Below are 13,724 nucleotides of genomic sequence, written 5' to 3' on the forward strand. Positions count from 1 at the left end.
GACTCTTGTATTGCATTGCATTATATCTTACTGTGTTACAATCACCTGTGTGTGTATGTCTGATTCACCCACTATTCTGTGGGAAGCAAAGGTCAGGGGCCACACATAGGTCATCTCTACACCCTCAGCACCTAGAATACGTTCCAGTGTGTTCAATAAATGATTACTGGATGGATGGATGGATGGATGGAGCAAGTTCTGGAAGTAAGCAGTGAAAGTGAGAAAGCCTAGAAATGCTAGATGGAATTGGCCAATGAAAAAGTTAAGAATAATAAAGGGACTATAAATGTTGACTAATTGCAGATGTGTACAAAGATGGTCCAAGTCCTCTGGGGATGTTTCCTCCTGTGGAATCTCTACATCTCATCCGCTCAGACCATTTACCCTGGAATCAAGGCGAGGGCTACTCAGAGAGCTCTGGACTATGGTGAGTTGGATGCTTTCAGAAGCCAGGCTGTACTCACCTCCCAGGTGTAGTCTGTGACCCAAATCCAGAAGCTCAGATTGGTCTGTCTCATGACTGAGACAAGCTCTACAGTGGGGTGATCCAGAGCTACTAAGATGGCTGGGGGAAAGGTGTTGTCTAAAAAATAATCACCTTAACAATAGGCATATCCAAACATCGTCACAGATTCATATTTTCCCTCTCTCTCTCCCCCGCACATGCATACACAATGAACATCTTAGAGCATATAAAGTACTTGGAACAGAATCTCACAATAGCAAATGCCCAACAAATATTACCTACTGTTATTTTCACATATGTGAACAGACACCTCCACAGTTGCTAATGTCCCCACGTTACAGATGAGGAAAGTGAAGGACAGAGAGATTTTGTAACTTGCGGAGTCACACAGCTAGTAAGTGAGGGTTGGGATTCAAACCTAGGCTGTCTGATGGTGCCTTCGGTTCCATCGTTCCATCCTTTACATTCTGTCTTTACTTCTCCATATTACAGTATTATTCACAGTATTATAGAGGATAAAATCTGCTCCTCTTAATCTCCAAAAAGGATAGGATAAGTGGAAGTGAGCTTAAGCTGTAAAGGAAGGGATATAAGCAAAACTTCCTCCTTGAGAAGGTAAAAATGAAAAGATCATTCTTCATTACTAAGTTACTTTTCTCAAGCTCTTTAATGTGGAAGAGGGCTCTGTTTCTCCACGAGCTCAGAGAAATGTGTTCTGTGGTGCTATTATATTAAGATGGGTTTATTCCAGGATTAAACAAAAGCAGTGGTTGCTAACCTTTTTGGAGTGCTGGGATCCTTTGAGAATCTGATTAAAATGTGAACCCTGGGGCTTCCCTGGTGGCGCAGTGGTAGAGAGTCTGCCTGCCGATGCAGGGGACACGGGTTCGTGCCCCAGTCCGGGAGGATCCCACATGCCACGGAGCGGCTAGGCCCGTGAGCCATGGCCGCTGAGCCTGCGCGTCCGGAGCCTGTGCTCCGCAACGGGAGAGGCCACAAGTGAGAGGCCCGCGTACCGCAAAAAAAAAAAAAAAATGTGAACCCTGGAAAATTTTCCCCTAAAAAATGAGATAGATACACATACACATGACCCACTCACAATCTTTCATTAGAATTTCAGGGGCTTCAAGTGTTCCCAGCAGTCCATGGACCTCCAGTCCAAAATTCCTGAATTTAAAGAATCTAGGAGGGAAAAAGGACAATGTAGAATAACTGTCTGGAACCGGCCGTCAGGCATAGATTCTGGAGCCAAATCGCCCAGATTTGACTACTGGCTCCCCCAGATCTTAGCTGTGTGACTTAGGCAAGAATTAACCTCTTTGAGGCTCAGTTTCTTCATCTGTGAAATTGGATAACGATGATACTTTGTACTTTTCCTATAACACTGTCCTGTGTTAACATTCTCCCATGCTGTTAGCTCTGGGTTCTTGGACAATTTTACTAGCCTCTCTGAGGACCAGTGTCTTCTTCTGCAAAGTAGGGACAATAATAACCACCTTGTTAGAATCCTGTTTTCTCAGTATCTAAGAGCATGGCTTACTTAATAAATTTAACTTGTGTGTTTAATGATATTATGCCATCATCATCTTTGTTATCAATAAACATTTTCTTTGGTTGCTTCACAGGCATTCAAGCTGGGGTGGAGATGATTGAGCAAATGGTCAAGGAAAGAAAAATCCCAGATTTAAAAGGTTCTGAATCTCCTAAATTTCTGAAAATTGATTATATGAACTACAAGCTTATAAAGTAAGTAAAAGAGAAGAACCTTTTTAGCAGTGAAATTAATCTTTAAAATCTCAGGGTTGTGGATACGCCACCATGAGTCCTGGTGTAACACCAGGATGGAGTAGAAGTTAACCAACCTTTGGTGAAAGGCTTATCAGATAAATCACCCAAGAAAAAGGGGTCATGGAGCCGGCATGTGGTGTTTGGGTCAGAACATGTGGGTCCAAGTCACATCTCTGCTGCACACTCGTTGTGTGTACCTGGCGCATCTGCTCAGAGACTCAGTGCTCTCTCCTCATTCCTAAAATGAGAGTTCTAATTCGATGCAGATGTCGGCTGTGGGCACCTTGCCCCCAGAATTCTAAATGAAATTCTTGTTCATTCCATTGCTACCCCTACCCCCATAAACTTAGATGCAGAGTTCAATATCAGTCTCACAAACAAATCTGCTCTCACTACATCTTATTTTGTAAAGTTTAGTCAAGACTTCAGAGGTCATAGGAGTGGATTACAAGGCACATGCTTTCTGCCCTCTTGCTATCTAGACCTCCTCTCCTTCTCTGGAGCAACGTCAGTTTCTTCCCCTGGGCTCATGCATAGCAGTTCCACCCACTCCTGGGTGCCAAAGGATCATCCTAAATACTTTTCCAAGTAATTTCCCCACCAATAAACTTCTCTTCCTAAGAAGAATTCTGGTGGCAGCTATAATCTTTTCTACCATGTTACAGCAATAAAATCAACTGTCAGAATCAGTAAACAATAAAAAGCAGATGATGTAACAAATGTGAAGATACTTCATAAAACTGAAGCTGCTGAAAACGGATTAGCTGATATACTTAGTGACAGCATAGACCATCAGTGTAAGAACAATGGAATTGCCACATTGATCCAGATCCTTGTCTCACCCAAGCCAAGGGTTTTGAGATTATATTTATATTGTTACCCACCCTCTCAGATTGGGTGGACCCCAACTGGGTCCTTCTCACGCCGGATGAACGAGACAAGGTTCGGCAAAGCAGAGCAGAAACTGTATTCGTTGATCAAGGAATGGAGAAGGGAGAGCTCATGCTCTAAAGACACTTCTCCCCGTGGGAGGAAAGTGGGAGATGTTTAAGGAGTAAGAGGCCAGTGCAGCATCAGAAACTGGGGAAAAGGGCAGAGATTTCCAGCAACAGTGCTGCATGCACCGTCCCTTGCGCCCGGCACTCGTTGTGCCTAGCAAAGTACGAGTCCCCTCTTTGGGCGGAGATCTTAGCACGGTGACGAGGCAAAGGCAACCTTTGGGCGCTTCTACGTTTCCTTGGCACAGACACTGCTCTTGCACTTAGGCTGGAACTGATTCAGGGCGGACGACTGTAGAGTTTCCTTTGAGGTGTAACTGATAAACATCTTTGACAAACATCAGGTGTTTTGGAACAAGAATAGAAATAGGTTAAAGCAGAGATCTTTCAGCTCCCTGGGGTATGTAGGGGTGATGGTACGAACCAGGAAAAATGTTCAGCCGAATATAACAAAACTGGTGTGACTTAGATGAAATAGGGGTTCATTTTTGTCTCACAAATAAGAAGCTCTGAAGAGAAATTGTACAGAAGAACCTATTTTCAGGGCAGGAATAGAGACACAGACATAGGGAATGGGTGTGTGGACACAGTGGGGAGGATGACTTGGGAGATTGGGGTTGATATATGTGCACTGCCATGTGTAAAACAGATCGCCAGTGGGAACCTGCAGTATAGCGCAGGGAACTCAGCTCGGTGCTCTGCGGAGACCTAGATGGATGAAATGAGGTGGGTAGTGGGAGGGAGGTTCAAGCGGGGTGGGGGTATATGTATACATATAGCTGATTCACTTCGTTGTACAACAGAAACTAACACTACATTGTAAAGCAACTATGCCCCCCGCCCCAAAAAAACAGTTGAAGAATCCTATTGAAGCCCCACAGTTTCATCAGAATACAACTGTCTTGTATTTTTCTGTTCCCCTATCCTTAACTCTGGCCTCTGGCTTCGTTTGCCTCATGGTCTAATATGACAGATGCTCTAATTATAATACAGTCAGCCATTCAACAAGAATTTGTTGAGCACCTACTGTGTACTAAGGCATTGTTCTAGGCATAGGGTATAGTGTAGTGAATGACACAGATACGCCTTTAGTGTCCAGTGAGAGAGATGAACATTAAATATATATTTACAAATCTAATGATTTAATTACACTGATGATAATGCCACAGCAGAAAAACCAGGGTGATTCCTGTAATATAAAGTGAAGGTAAAGATGAGGAGAAACAGGTATTCCCATGCATTGCTAGTGGGAGCAGATAAACTGGTACAATAATTTCAGACCTGTGCTGTTCAAACAGGAGCTGCTAGCCTCATGTCACTATTGAGCACTTGAGGTATGATTAGTGCAACTGAGTACTGGATTTTTAATTTTTTTAATTTCAGTTTTAATTTAAAAACTCACATGATTCAGTTACTGAAGAACTTTTAAGTCTGGAACAATTTGAGTACGTAAGTTTACTCTTTCAATTGAAAATTTTATCAGCTCTAAATACAGGTCAAGAATTTCTGTTGAAAATGCAATATCTAGATTGAGGTACATCATGAATATAAAACACATACTGTATTTTGTTTATTTTTGAAAAAGGAAAATAAAATATCTCATTAACAATTTTTATATTGATTACATGTTCAAATTATAATATTTCCCATTTTTAATGTGTCTAGATAATGTTAAATTACATATATGGCTCACATTATATTTCTATTAGACAGTGTTTTTTTTTTTTTTTTTTTGCGGTACGCAGGCCTCTCACTGCTGTGGCCTCTCCCATTGCGGAGCACAGGCTCCGGACGCGCAGCCTCAGCGGCCATTGCTCACAGGCCCAGCCGCTCCGCGGCATGTGGGATCATCCCGGACCAGGGCACGAACCCATGTCCCCTGCATCGGCAGGCAGACCCTCAACCACTGCACCACCGGGGAAGCCCCTAGACAGTGCTATTTTAGGAGGTGATTTTTAAGGATTTTTTTAGGCATGCTTTTTGACCCAACAATTCCACTTCTCAGCACCCTCTCTAGAGAAACATCTACACAAACAGCATATATGGGGATGTTCACTGTGGCACTGTTTATAATGCAGAAATACTGGAAACAACCTAGATGTCTACCCACAAAGCAATGATTTTTTTTAATCCATAGCTTAGATTACTCTGCAGCAATTACAAAGAATGAGTTAGACCTATACGTATCAAAATGAAAATATTTCCAAGATACATTAATCTCTACCATCCTCTTTTCACAGTGATCCTCAGGATATTTGACAGAGAATAGGTAGGAAAGGATGCAGAAAAGAGGAAATAACAAATAATCGCTTCTTATTGGCTGTCACATTTTAAAATTTTCCCTAATCTTAGTTCATAACAGTGCCTTCTCCCGTGCAACAGTTACACACAGATGGCTTCATTTTGTCTTCTCAACCTTCCCATGAGTCACACTTCTTTTCAGTGACTGACTGAAGGAGGTTAAGTGCCTTGCCCAAGGTTGTACAGCTAGCACAAAACGTGGCTCCGAGCCCAGTGCCCTTTGCACGATGCACGAAGCGCCATAGCCTCCCGGTTAAGAAGCCTGAAGACAGATTGAGGAGGCTTCCAGGTCTGGTTCTACCACTTATCTATGACTTCAGCCAAGTTTCTAATCTTCTCATCCCTGAATTGCAGATTGCAAAATCAGCAGCAGCCTCATAGGATTATGGTGAGGGTTAAAATGAGGTAACACATGTGAAGTGCTTACTCCAGTGTCTAGCAGGTAGTAATTGCTCAATAGATGGTCATACTAATAACATAATGCACGTGGCCATCTACCTATGTATGTTGCATGCCACCTACTGCCTCAAGTCACCTGTGTGACGGCTCAGAGAATCCTAGGGGGAGTTAATGCTCTAAAATAAATTTCTCAACTAAGGAAGATACTGTCCACATAGAGGACATTTGGGAGGAAGGCATGCTGTTTATTGTCCTGATGATTTAGGGGTGGGGGGAGGGACACGATTGGCATTTAGTTGGTACATATGCCAAATATCCTGCAATTTGTACAACAGTCCTCTACAAAAAAATAGTTTTCCCATCCAAAATGTTAATGTTAGGCTTCCCTGGTGGCACAGTGGTTGAGTCCGCCTGCCGATGCAGGGGACACGGGTTCGTGCCCCGCTCCGGGAGGATCCCACATGCCGCGGAGCAGCTGGGCCCGTGAGCCATGGCCTGTGCATCCGGAGCCTGTGCTCCGCAACGGGAGAGGCCACAACAGTGAGAGGCCCGGCCCGCGTACCACAAAAACAAACAAACAAACAAACAAAATGTTAATGTTTCCCCGCATTGAGAAACACTGGGACAGCTGAAGGGAAAAATAATGATGGCAGTGTTTTGTCTTTAAAGAAACTAAAGAAGTCGATTGATTGTTTGCAAATCTGTTCCTAAACTTGCTCATTTCTCCCCTCAGCTAGATACAAGGGGCTTCCTGCCAAGGGTGTGAGAGGAATTAGAAGGCAGTGCCATGAGGCTGCACTGCATACCTAAGGGTCCTTCCTCTATAGCAGCAGTCCGAAACCTTTTTGGCACAAGGGACCCGTTTCCTGGGGAGCGATGCGGAGCGGCAGATGAAGGGCTCGCTCGCCTGCCCGCCACTCACCTCCCGCTGTGCGGCCCGGTTCCTAACAGGCTGTGTACCGGTACCGGTCCGTGGCCCGGGGGTTGGGGACCCCTGCTCTATAGGAATTCACAATTGCCCATCTTGGGAGTTCTACCACTGCATTTCCGATTTTGCCTTACTTAGAGATGTGCTGGCTGAGTTGCACTAACTCCTCTGTTTCCTGTTTTACAGCATAAAAATCAATGCCTTTTCACTTCCAAATACTTCACTAGCCTTTGTGCCTGGGGTGGGAATCAGGGCCCTGATCAAGCACGGCACTGCCAACATCAGCACAGACTGGGAAATCAAGTCTCCACTTTTGTGAGTATTCCACTGAGAAGTCTACTGCTGTTCTGGGGGAGACGGAGCAAGAAATCAGAAGTAGATAAAGTTGCCAATGTGTTTGACGTTAGGCTTCTTTCCCTCAGCCATTAACCATCTTTCTCAAGAGCATCTTTCCAGGAGAGATTTAAATCAGAATATCTCTACTGAGGGCAGGGAGGAGGGGGCTGAAAAGCATCCTTCCCTTAAAGGCAGAGCCACTGATCAACATGTCATTTAAGATTTCCTGGGACTTCCCTGGCAGTCCAGCGGTTAAGACTCCCCGCTTCCACTGCAGGGGGCACAGGTTTGATCCCTGGTCAGAGAACTAAGATCCCACATGCCGTGGGCTGCGGCCAGAAAAGAAGATAAAAAAAAGAATCAAATTCCTGGTACGGTTACAAACCACCTACTATGTGTAAGTCACCGTGTGGGTGTAATGTTTAGGTCTGCCTTGGTTGATGCCCCAGGATGACACATTCATTCATCCATTTGGTCATTCAATATCCATTTACTGAGTACCTACTGACTGTATCCATTTATAAATGATACTGAGTACCATTCATCCCTGTCTCAGGAACTCCAGTCTCGTAGACGGTAGGGATATAATATGTTCCCCCATAAGAAACATAGATTCATGTATTATTCATTTCTTTGCTGACTCATCAACCATAGATTGAGTGCTTATTCTGTGTCAGGCCATGAGCTAAATCCTGGGGCATGGAGATGAATAGCACCACTCCCTCAAGGAGTTCACAGATGACATCTAAGTGTCACCTCCCCATCTAGGCCCCTCCTAAATAAGGTGTGGCCACCTTGACCCCTATGTTCTTCCTCCAAACAAGCATCGTATATGAATGGTGCCTAATACATGCTCAACCACTATGGGGGCCAGCGCACTCAAGATGAAATAAATGCAAGGTTCCTAGAGCTGTCACCATTCACATATTTGTTACTTCATTTGTTCAGTAAATATTCACCCCTACCTGTTGTAGGTGCCAGGAATCCAGAGGTGATGAAGTTCCTGCCCTCCTGGGGCTTAGATTCTATGGCTAATCAGAGAAACAAGATCCATCTGCACCCCTGCCCAGGCTTGAGTAACCTTGCACTTCTTCTCTCAACAGCCAAGACACAGGAGGAGCTAACTTGCTTCTCTCTGGGGTCTACTTCACCGGTATACTTGTCCTGGCCCGGAATGACTTTGGTCACCCAATCCTGAAGCTCCAAGACTGCAATGCCCAAGTGAGCCGCAATGACATCTCGTTTTCTGGAGAGCTCAGGTGAGCACCCTGGTGGGCAGTGGACAGTCTGGAGCTGGGTTCTCACGTGGCACCTAGGGGCAGTTATGAACTGGCAGATATGATCCTGTGTAAGCCCTTTTGTAATCTTTTTTTTTCCCTAGTGTCCTGTATAACTCCTTTGCTGAGCCCATGGAGAAACCCATTTTAAAGAACTTAAATAAAATGGTAAGTCTTTAGAGGCTCTACAGCCATAGTAACACGCCATCAGCAGCAGTTGTGCCGTGCTTTGATTAGCTTTTAGTCAATAAAACTTTCCTGAGCACCTACCGTGTGCTAAGCACCATCTGAGGCACTTTCACACACATCATCCTTTGCAACTTAGTAGTTTCTCAAGTGCCTACTGTGTGCCAAACAGAATGGTAGGTGCTAGGGATGCAGAGATAAATAATACAGCATTCCCTCCCTCAAGTCCTCGCCCCAGGGTGGGCAAACAGTCAAAAAGGGTTCGTTTATTGTGTACCTACTACATGCCCAGCACTCTAGGCCAGAGTCTGTTGAGGATATGGAAAAGGAATAAACTTATCTGTTTAGGAAAAACCAGCTCAGACTTGTGAAACTGCAACTGAATAAGTATTAGAATTTCGTACATACTTACATGGTCATTAGGTTGGAATGAGGGGGTTCAGAGAATTGGAAAAATTAAGTAAATAGAGCCTAGGAGTATCCTATCCTGGGAGATATTTTTGGAGAGTGCAGGACTTGAACTGAGCCTTCAAATATAGGTAGGAATTGAATAAGTAAGGAACGGGAAAGAAGAAAGAATATTCCCAGCCAAGTGAAACAGTATAAGTTAAGATGGCATCCAAGTATCTTGATGCCAGAAGTCAGTGTCCGAGGAAGGGAAAGATGGAATTGGCCATGTGCCCTGTTTCCATTCCTGACAATATCTTCCCTGAACGCTTTACCCACATTTCTGGGGAGACAAGGAGAGAGGTGAGGAAGACGGGAAAAGAAGGACGATTCCTCTCTGGAAAAGAGGGGCAAGGATGGTGTCTGGCTGTCTCCAGCCCCCTTGTGTTCAGTTCAGCACTTGGAAGGCAGTAGGTGCATAATGAATGTCAGTGAGGAAATCAACACACAGAGACGTCAAGCAGCTTGTCTAACAAGGTTGTCCGGCTGGTCAGGGGACACTGAAGCTTCGCAGCCTTTCCCGTCCTTACCTGAAAGGTGCTGAGTGCCAGTGGATGTGCATATTGAAGAGTGCCTGGGAAACAGTGCTGTTGCTTTCAGGGACCCCACACTTGATCATTCCTTTGTTCAAAACAAGGCATGGTCCTTTGGCCTCCGACAAGAAGCCAATAGTTAAGTTTGCCTGGAGCTTGTGTATGACTTAGAGATCATAGATGCTTTGCTTCTAGGTTCCCTCTGTGCCGCTAGAAAAGGCCAAGGGTGCTCAGACCACAGCTGTGTAGCCACGTCAGGCCAGATCTCACATCCTACTGATCTAGCTCCTGGCAGCTCGCTTACCCTCTCCAAGCTTCTGTTTTCCATCTGTAATAGGGGCCAGTAGTGCCTGCCTCTGAGGAATGTAGTGAGGATGAAATGAGGTTGGCAACAGCTAACATTACTGAATGCTTACTCTGAGCTGGGCAATCTCACGTGGATTGCCTCAATTTCTACTCACAGTCACCTGACGCAGTAGATACAGCTATCATCCCCACGTTGCAGATGAGGAGACTGAGGCCAGAGAGTACAAGTAACTTGCCAAGGCATTCAACCCCAGGCAGCCAGGCTCCTGAGCCTCTGCTAGTAACCACCACACTGCGTGCTCAGCACACTCCTGGCACACGGCATCGAGCTTGATACTCTTCCTGCTTCCTACAGATGTGCTTGGGTCTGATTCAAAATTGATTTTCTAATTCCAAAAGGGGCTCTGATCTAAATAGATGTCTGATCTAATGGGCTCTCCGAGCGGCCCAGCAAGGAAATAAAGGCCCTGCTCTAACTCTCCCTGGCAGGGCCTGGCATGCTGATGGCAGAGGTGGCAGGCAGGGGCATCCCTGCCATTGGGAGAGGCTCAGCCGTGCAGGCAGCAGGTTCCCCAGGTGTCGTAGCACTAACATGGACTGGGGCACATGCCCTGTCATGCTGCAGAGATGAAAGCCAAGGGCTTGTTCTTTTATGGGGCTGAGTGGGTGTGGTCCCGGTTGCTATGAAGTTGAGCCAGCATTCAACGTCATGCCACCCACACATACGGAACCTGAGGCCCATAGGCATCAACTAATTTAAGGGAGAGTCCAAAGGGAGAATGTCTCCTCACTGGAAGGCCTTTGTTGGGGTCTAGGCCCTTAAACAGTGGTTTCCAGTACAATGTGATAACCTGCATTTTTTTTTTATTCCTTTTATGGCCAGCTCTGTCCCATTATCACAAGTGAGGTGGAGGCACTGAATGCCAACCTCAGCATGCTGGAGGGTGAGTCCCAGAACTGTCTCTTCTGGGTGTTTCTCCTCCCACCTTCACACGCAGGTGCTCTCCAGGTGTGCTTTGCTCCAGCTCCCCCATCTGCTTTCCCCTCTGCAAACTAGCACCGCAGGAGGGTGCATGGGAGGACCTGCTCGTGTGCAGGTCCCGCTCTTTTCTGCTGCTAACCAGCTTCACTGCAGGTGGGGGTGACTTCAGGAAACTAGATGCAAGGCAAAGAATTAAACTGTCGTGAGCCTGAATCCCAGCTCTGGCGCTAAATCCATCCCCTTCAGAATGATGAATGCTCATCCCGACCAGTTCTCCCCTGGTTCTAACCCCTCCAGTGGCTCCTATAGCTGCCTTCAGGATCAAGTCCAAATACCTTAACATGGACTGCGAGACCCACCTGCCGTGCTCTGGCTCCCTCTCGCCTTCCTGGGCTTCATCTTGCACCTTTGTCTGCTCCAGCAATCAAACTGCTTCTACCGCCTCACACCTTGCCTCCAGCCATGCTGTCCTCTCTGCCTAGAAGAGCTTTCTCTTCCTCCCCTCCATCCATCTATTCACTTAAGAGATATTTACAGGGCACCCATTTCTTTGCCAGCACTGTGCTAAGCCCCGAGGGATGCAGCCCCTTCTGCTCCCTACCCCGCAGGCATCCCTTGTCCTGTTCACTCCTCTTTAGCTCTGAAGGCTCAGCTCAGGCATAGTCTCTCCCAAGAAATCCTACCTGACAGCCCACACCCCAAAGTCCCGCCTCCTCAACGCTCACATGACACTTCGGGGCAGATCTCTCTTTGCACTCCATCCACTTACGCCCCCCCCCCCCCCCGCCCCCGCACCCTGCCACGGTATGCTGAGCCCCTGTAATAGGCTGGGTGCTGTTCTTGGTGCTGGGGATGCCGCAGTAAGCCTGTGAGACAGAAATCCCTGCCCTCATGGGGCTAGTGAGAGGAGACAGCCAGCCAGCAAGATAATAAGTAAAATCTATGGTATCGTTGCGATAAGTGGAAAGAAGAAAAATAAAGCAGGGAAGGAGTTGATTAAAATAGCATGGCCAGGAGAGGCACCACTGAGCAGCTGGCATTAGAGTAAAGACCTGAATGAAGTAGGGAGTACGCCGCTCCTAGATCTGGATGAAGAACATTCCAGGCAGAGGAAACGGCAGGCTCAAAGGCCCATGTGGGAGCACTGCCGGGCGCATTGAGGGATGTTGACAAGTCCATCCCGAGAGCAGAGGGAACGAGGAGAAAGCAGACGGCTAGACCTTCAGGGCTCTGTAGGTCACTACAAAGCCTGGCTCTTCATCTGAGATGGGAAGTCCTGAGAGAGTTCTGAGCACAGCTTTCATGAGCTGACTTATATTTTAAGGAGATCCCTCTGGTTTCTCTCTATTAATAATAGGACAGGATTCAGGGGTGGAAGCAGGGAGACCACTTAAGAGGCTAGTGCAGTGACCTATACGAGCAAGGAAGGCAGTGACCTGGATGGAGTGACGAAGATGGTGAGATATGTTCAGGTTTCGAATGTACCTGGAGGGTAGGGACAGTGGTATTTGCTGACACATTGAATGTGGGTCATGAGGGGAGTCAGGCATGAGGCCAGGGTTTACTCTGAGCAACTAGAAAATTGGAAGAGTGGAATTACTGATACCAAGATGGGGAAGACTATAAGACTATGTTTGTAGTAGGCCCTCTGGAGCTCAGTTACAGATCTGCTCTTATTACGCTGTATTATAATTTCCTGTTTATATGTCTGTCTCCTCCTTCAGACTGTGAGTTCATTGAGGGCAGGGACGTTGAGTCTTCTCCGTGTTCTCAACACCGAGCACAGTGCCTAACTCACACTAGGTTCATAAATATTAACTTGATAAAGGGATGAAAGGAGATGATGGCTGGACAGATGGATTGATGAGTGGATGCAGATAGATGAATAAAAAAGAACAGATTGGAGAGGTAGGGAAAGAGAAAGAAGATGTAGAAAAGATGAGGAAAGAACCAGTGGAGGATTGCCATGTCCTAGGTTGCTGTGGGCAAATTTCTTTACTTCTGGGAGCATGCATAAAAGGCTATGTACCAAAATTTTACTGATGGTTCTCTCAGGGCAATGTGATAAAGAAGAGTTTTTACTTTCTTCTTTTGATTTATCTACTTTTCCTGGGTTTTGAAAAGTGAGCAAGTATTATTTATGAAAGAGGGTAAGGGTTAATTTTGTTTTAAATAACAGAGGATTAAAAACTTGTTCTGGATAAATATTAACCATGTGTTATACTATACCTTTAATAAATGTAAATTTTCTTTTTTCTTTGTTATTTAGTTTTAAGAAGCGTTGACAACTATACCCTGCTGGATTATTCCCTAATCAGTTCTCCAGAAATTACTGAGAATTACATTGATCTGAATTTGAAGGTAATTTTATCATCATCAGAGTCCTAAGCTTGGCTATCAATACCACTATTCAAGGAACAAATATTACATGCAGAGGGAAATATAACTACATTCTCTTCCAACAGTTTAATTTTCTTTCAAGCAGTTCTCTCATGTTTATGCTCCTTTAAAAGACTCTTGAGCATCTTCTGGTAACTGATTGCTTGGATTGCACAGCATATGTCTGCCTTCTTCAAGAAAAGCATCGTGATGTCTCTGCCTCTGGGAGTAAGGCTGCAGACTAAGGGGCAGCAAGTAGAATAGTCTGCATTTATTAGGGCTCAACAGATCAGTAGACTATAAATATAGATAGTTCTATTCCTAGCTCTCAGGTTAGTCGATCTAACTGAGGGCTGCTGAACTCTGTCAGGGCCATTAACACATGATAATAGTGTTTG

General features: G+C 45.6%; 1 protein-coding gene across 1 annotated transcript in view; it reads left to right on the forward strand.

The window, feature by feature from the left end:
* Positions 1-303: 303 nt before the first annotated feature.
* The window catches only part of BPIFC (BPI fold containing family C), a gene marked incomplete at its 5' end in the record, with an annotated part of 35,579 nt that continues 22,158 nt past the window's right edge, over positions 304-13,724 (forward strand). Inside the window, 7 exons of the mRNA XM_079937028.1 lie at positions 304-427; positions 2,092-2,212; positions 7,067-7,195; positions 8,320-8,475; positions 8,598-8,661; positions 10,849-10,909; positions 13,217-13,308. Coding sequence (XP_079793154.1) covers positions 304-427; positions 2,092-2,212; positions 7,067-7,195; positions 8,320-8,475; positions 8,598-8,661; positions 10,849-10,909; positions 13,217-13,308 — 747 coding nt within the window. The remainder of the gene's footprint in view (positions 428-2,091; positions 2,213-7,066; positions 7,196-8,319; positions 8,476-8,597; positions 8,662-10,848; positions 10,910-13,216; positions 13,309-13,724) is intronic.

The sequence above is a fragment of the Stenella coeruleoalba genome (assembly GCF_951394435.1).
Source record: "Stenella coeruleoalba genome assembly, chromosome: 11".
Lineage (NCBI taxonomy): Eukaryota > Metazoa > Chordata > Mammalia > Artiodactyla > Delphinidae > Stenella > Stenella coeruleoalba.